Genomic DNA, 6,000 nt, shown 5'->3' on the forward strand with positions numbered 1-6,000 from the left:
TCTCTGAAGCTAGCTGTTTTAGTTGTCACTGTTAAGAGCTTGTTCTTCAGGTGACTCTGTTAGCCTCTATGAGCAGACCTGGAGGGTAGCACTCTCCTTAGTTTCAGTGGGCAGAGTATTCTCTGCAGGCAAGCTCTCTTCTTGCAAGGCAGGTACCCAAATATCTGGTATTCAAACCAGACTCCTGGCAGAAGTTGTGTTCCACTCACTAGAGGTCTTAGGATCACGTGTGGAATCCTGTGTGGGCCCTTGCGGGTGTCAGGCGACTCAGCTGGCAAGGTAGCCCGGGGCTCGAGTGGAGTGGAAGGGGTTTGTGCCCCAGATCAATCCCGGGTAGCCTGCTTCCCTATGTACCGCAGTCTCAAGTTCCGCGCGATTGGATTGGGGCAGGCGCTGTGTTCCACTCACCAGAGGTCTTAGGGTCCCGTGGGGAGTCCCGTGTGGGCCCTTGCGGGTGTTGGGCAAGACTCTGCTGGCAAGGTAGCCCGGGGGTCGAGTCTCGAGTCGAGCGGAAGGGACTTGTGCCCCAGATCAGGCCCGGGTAGCCTGCTTCCCTATGTACCGCAGTCTCAAGTTCCGCGCGATTGGATTGGGGCAGACGCTGTGTTCCACTCACCAGAGGTCTTAGGGTCCCGTGGGGAGTCCCGTGTGGGCCCTTGCGGGTGTTGGGCAAGACTCTGCTGGCAAGGTAGCCCGGGGGTCGAGTCTCGAGTCGAGCGGAAGGGACTTGTGCCCCAGATCAGGCCCGGGTAGCCTGCTTCCCTATGTACCGCAGTCTCAAGTTCCCAGCTCAACTTTTCTATGTTCAATGAATTGTGTAGGTGTTTTCTTCAGCAATAAAGCCTTACTATCAAGAGTGCCTCTTTTGTTGTTCACTGCTGTGGTACGCCAGGCTGACTGGCCTACAAACTTCAAGGGGTTCTATCTCTACCTTCTATCTTACCATGGGAACACAGTAGTGTTAAAAGCAATTGTATCTAGCTTTACATAGTCTTAGTTTCATTACCTGTTACTAACATGAAACACCAGAGTAAAGCAACCTAAAGCAGAAAGGCTTATTTGGCTCAATTCCAGTTAAGTCTGTTGTTGGAGAGAAGTCAAGGCAGCAGAAACGTGAACAGTAGCGGTGAGCAGCAGAGCTAACACACACAAAGCTGGTGTTCAACTGGCCTTCTCCGATCCCATCTCAGGGACTGGGGTCTGCGCACAATTAAGTGTCTTCCCATAGTAATAGAACTTACTAATCAATTCTCACAGACGTTCTCAGAGGTTAAACTTAATCTAGAGGGTTCCTCTCAGGTGTACCAGGCTGGGTGTCAAGTTGACAGTGTGAACTGTAGCACAGATCTGGGGATCTGGACTCATCTTCTCATGCTTGTATTTCAAGCACTTTACCCACTGAGCCATCTCCCAAGCCCCTCACTCTCTAGGCTTTGAAAAGAAAAACTTTGTTTAATTCAGCTTTAGTAAATAAAAATCCTATGCTAGATATTCCGAGGAATGGGGATTTTTAAAAATTGTTTTTTAAATACATACCATTTTTATTTCATCTATTTCTGCCTCTCTTAAAAGTCGCATAAGTCACCTTTTTTTTTTTTTATAAAGTAGGGTCTCTATATGCAGCCCAAACTGACCAGACACGCATGATCCTCCTGCCTCCTGAGTGCTTGAATTGCAGCTGTATGCCACCATACTCGGCTTAAGCCAATTCTGTCCTGAGGATGGGGGACTGCTCGCACGTCTTGTGTGTGTGGAGGCCAGGGGTTGGCTTGGAATATTTTTATTACTCTCGTCTTATTTTCTGAGAGAGGACCTGTAAGTTTTCCCCACTGGAGCTCACCATTTCACCCAGACCCATTCGCCAGCAGTCCCCAAGACTCTGCCTGGGTTTGCCCCAGCACTGGGTGCCATGCATGAACCACCACACATGGCTTTTATGTAGTTGCTGGGATCTGGACTCCGGGCCTTACTCTTGCACAACAAGCGTTTGACTCACTGAGCCATCTCCCCGGCTCCCTCAAGTAGCTTCCTCCTGAGGCTTCCACAGAATGTTTTTCTGTCTTTTAAAGAATCATATTCTCAGTATTTTCAAACACAATTAAGATTGCCAGTTCATACACAGAAATGTAATCATACGGAGATTCCTGATTCATGTCCCTCCCTCCTAATTCACTTCATCAGTGATCACTGTGCACAGAGGACCAAATCCGTAAGCCTGCACCACTCCCTATGTGGTCATTCGGAGTCATTGTAACCAGGGGTTCCTCTGAGCTGTGTCAATGAGCAAGCAAGGGCGGTCCTTACAGATGCCCCAGGGACTTATGGTGATCTGTGGTATGATTTGATGTTTCAGCTGGCGGGGGCAGTGACCTGAGACTCTGGACCGTGAATGGGGACCTCGTTGGACATGTCCACTGCAGAGAGATCATTTGTTCTGTAGCTTTCTCCAACCAGCCTGAGGGAGTCTCCATCAACGTCATTGCTGGGGGATTAGAAAATGGCATTGTAAGGTAAGGGAGGACTTGACTCTTCCTCCCGGTCCTGGCTCACTGCAGTTTGAGAAATGAATTTTAATGTCTACACATATTAAAATATAGTATTTAGAGATTTAGAGTCACTTTGGATGTAGGTCTTTTTTCCTGTTGTATTTTTACAGTAAAGCTAGTGCAGCTTGGAAGTATTTACTATAAAATAGTAACCATATGAAAGTAGGCAGACTTCCCTTTCCCACCTACAATGCCTGCAGACTTCCCAAAGGCAATGCTGCTCTTTGCAGTAGGTTATCCTGGCAACTCAGCAAACTGTGTGTGTGTGTGTGTGTGTGTGTGTGTGTGTGTGTGTGTGTGTGTGTGTGGTTTTAATTTGCATAATTGAATAATGGCTTCTCTTCCTTCCAGGCTATGGAGCACATGGGACTTGAAGCCTGTGAGAGAGATTACATTTCCCAAATCAAATAAGCCCATCATAAGGTAAGATCTACCTCTACCTTTTATTCTTCATTAAAAAAATGTGTAGTTCTATTTTTTTCTGACATTAAAGCTTATAGACCCAAAGAATGCAGGTGTGAAGGCTTCATGAAAAGCTACCCTCTAACCATGCAACAAATGACCTGTTACCAGCAACAAGCCAGCACAGTCTTGTGTGGAACTAAGTGTCTGGTATCTAATGTCTAGTGGAAAGACAGCTGGCTCAGTGCCAGGAAGCCTCAGGGACCATAGAAACTGTTGTTTCCACTTCCACCTCTGCAGTGACAGTCATGTGACTGGCTGCCACAGGGATGTGCTTGACAGAACAAACAGCAGTCACCCTTAACTCAGCTTACAGACTTGCCTTTAAAACCCAACTAGTAGTTATAATATTCAAACTAAATTAAAATAAATTTATTTTGATTGTACTGAAATTAAAATTTAATGAATCTAAGTTATCTATTAATTACATTATACATTGCTTTACCTTTTTCCTCCAAAGAAGCAAAATATATCTTTAAAATAAACGCCACTTAAGGCCTGGGTGTGGTGGCACACGCCTTTAATCCAGCAGCTGGGATGCAGAGGCAGGTGGATCTGTGTTCTAGGCCAGCCTGGTCTACAGAGCAAGTTTCTGGAAATACATAGAATGACTCTGTCCAAATGAATAAAAACACAGATGTCATTTGATTTTTAAAGGCAAAATGTAATACTGTGATCTCTTTGTGATGTTTCTCCCACCCAGGGACCTGAGCTCTGGGGCCCCAGTTTTATTCTAGTTAAACTGAGCCTGAGCCTTGTTTGGGGGTGGGGGGTGACTGTGTTAGCATCAGGCAGCACAGACAGTCTGCTGGCCGTCTTTTCGTTTATGATTCTCTGGAGTGGAAATACCTTAGTTGCAGCATCACAGTCTATGCGTTAAGAACTGATATGTACCAATGGGTTTGCTTTTTCACAGCCTGACATTCTCCTGTGATGGCCACCATTTGTACACTGCCAACAGTGAGGGGACAGTGATCGCATGGTGCCGGAAGGACCAGCAGCGTGTGAAGCTGCCCATGTTCTACTCTTTCCTCAGCAGCTACGCAGCTGGATGAAGAGAAGGAGTGTCCCCACAGGACATAAGCACCGCTCTGCGAGCCTGGCTCCACCAACTGCAGAAGCAGATGACTGAGCAGATATCCAGGAAAGACAACACACGTGCCTCTGTGCGCGCTTCCCCAGCCTCCGTGGGCCTGAGAGTAAAGCCCTGCCCTCATTCCATAATGGCGTGGAAGGCTGGGTCTGCACACACTAGCCAATTAAAGTCAGAATCTTGATGCTTTTTCCCAAAAGGTTAGGCTGAATCAAAGATCAGGGTCTCTGTTCTCCTCCGTTTTCAAAAAGAAAGAGCAGAACTTAAATTGGCTAATTATTTATCTAAAATACTAAACATTATATTTTAAAAGCATGTCCCCTATACTCAGCACACCCAATAAAAGGAAACAGAAAATAGGACTTTTCAGGATTCAGAAAGCAAGTTCTTAGTAGGAGCCTCTGCACCCAATATATCCGGAACCTCTGAACAGAACGTGAGCTCTGCTGCTGCGTCACTCTCGGCCGGCTTTGCTGTTGTCCTCTCTGCCCAAAGGAGAGCCAGGGGCACGAGCTTCAGGGACTGTTGCTTCCTTCACATCCTAGCTCCTCATAGGCTTCTACTTAAAGTCCATAACACTAGGTATCAGCGCCCTTGGCTCAGTGACTTTCAAATATAATGGTAAGTCTTTTAGCACCTGCCGTAACAGTCCGTCTGACAGGGCTCTGAACTGTCTGCACTGGGAAGCTCCACACAGCACCTACAGTGTAAGCAGTGTGATGGAGGCACAGCAGCTAGGAAAGTGTGAAGGAAGGAAAGCGAGTGTGCAGACAGAGGCAGAGTAAGTTACGTGTTCCTACTAAGCTACGCTCTGAGACTCCTGGGGCAGGCACTGTGGCATGTGACAGCAGCCCCGCTCTGGAACTCTGGGACTACTGGGCTCTTACTCAAGGTGCTGCTTTGATGGCTTTGAAAACTATTGTGTAGGCTCAGAACTATATCACCGTGGGGGAGAAGCATGTGTTGCTGCCTATAATTGACTTGTGCATTTGTTATGGAAATCTAATTCATATTATGTTTACAGAACTACTTTTGTAACTTCCAGACTTTGTAAAACATTCTGCTTATATCCACGAGATGCAATTCCAGAGTCTCTGCTGTGGAGACAGGCACAGGGAGAGCATTAGGTCCCATTGACACGGGCCACCTGTCACTCCTAAAGTCCACTTCAGAACAGAGACAACATTACTCCTACTCACGTTGAAGTGACTGATTTGTTTTTAAAAATTCAGCTATTGTCTAGCTTTCATTTTTTTTTTTACTGAGAACCTCAAGTTAGTCTCCTATTAGAATAGGAATGCTATGCAGTCTTGGCTTTTTTAAGGGCCAAGTTTCATCATTTATCTAAAGAGGAAAATATGCAAAATATCTGGTCTTGTTAAGCGTGCAATATTCTATTTTTATGTAAAAATTTAAAAATTCCATGGGGGGGATTATTTATTGAGCATGAGACCTAATATGTATATGTTGGAAACGCTCTGTAACATGCATGTTATAGCACACATTCCTGGAAGTCATCACATGCTGTTACCTTTTACACACTGCCACTTCAGTTTGGAAATAAACTTGCTAAAAATAGACTTAAACCTGTATAAATGACTTGTGAATGATGACGAGATCTCAGTCCATGGCTGTTGCAGAACAAGGTGTATCTGGAAGTCCTGTTACTAATCACTGGTTGTGCTAGGACCAATGTTCTTCTCAAGGAATGGAACAACAACAAGCCATAGTTCACTGCTGGTACAAGTCAGGACTCAAGATGAGACTGTATGGCTGCAGCCATGCAGATAAGCACAGATACCATGTGGCTAGAGAGAAGGAAACAATAGCCAATGGATTAGATTAAGAGCACCATGAATAGTAATAGCTCATGAGACAGGGCCTATGACAGTCTGCACC

General features: G+C 45.9%; 1 protein-coding gene across 3 annotated transcripts in view; it reads left to right on the top strand.

Annotated features, from left to right (window-relative positions):
* The window catches only part of Lyst (lysosomal trafficking regulator), a 188,493-nt gene extending 182,806 nt beyond the window's left edge, over positions 1-5,687 (top strand). For 2 of the 3 annotated variants that reach the window (XM_006516561.2, XM_006516562.2), the window contains exons 52-54: positions 2,354-2,510; positions 2,898-2,969; positions 3,925-5,687. In XM_006516561.2, the coding sequence (XP_006516624.1) occupies positions 2,354-2,510; positions 2,898-2,969; positions 3,925-4,063 (368 nt within the window). In that variant the 3' untranslated portion in view covers positions 4,064-5,687. The remainder of the gene's footprint in view (positions 1-2,353; positions 2,511-2,897; positions 2,970-3,924) is intronic. The other variant, NM_010748.2, reaches the window with a different exon arrangement.
* Positions 5,688-6,000: the final 313 nt, after the last annotated feature.

This window comes from Mus musculus, chromosome 13, assembly GCF_000001635.26.
Source record: "Mus musculus strain C57BL/6J chromosome 13, GRCm38.p6 C57BL/6J".
Classification (NCBI taxonomy): domain Eukaryota; kingdom Metazoa; phylum Chordata; class Mammalia; order Rodentia; family Muridae; genus Mus; species Mus musculus.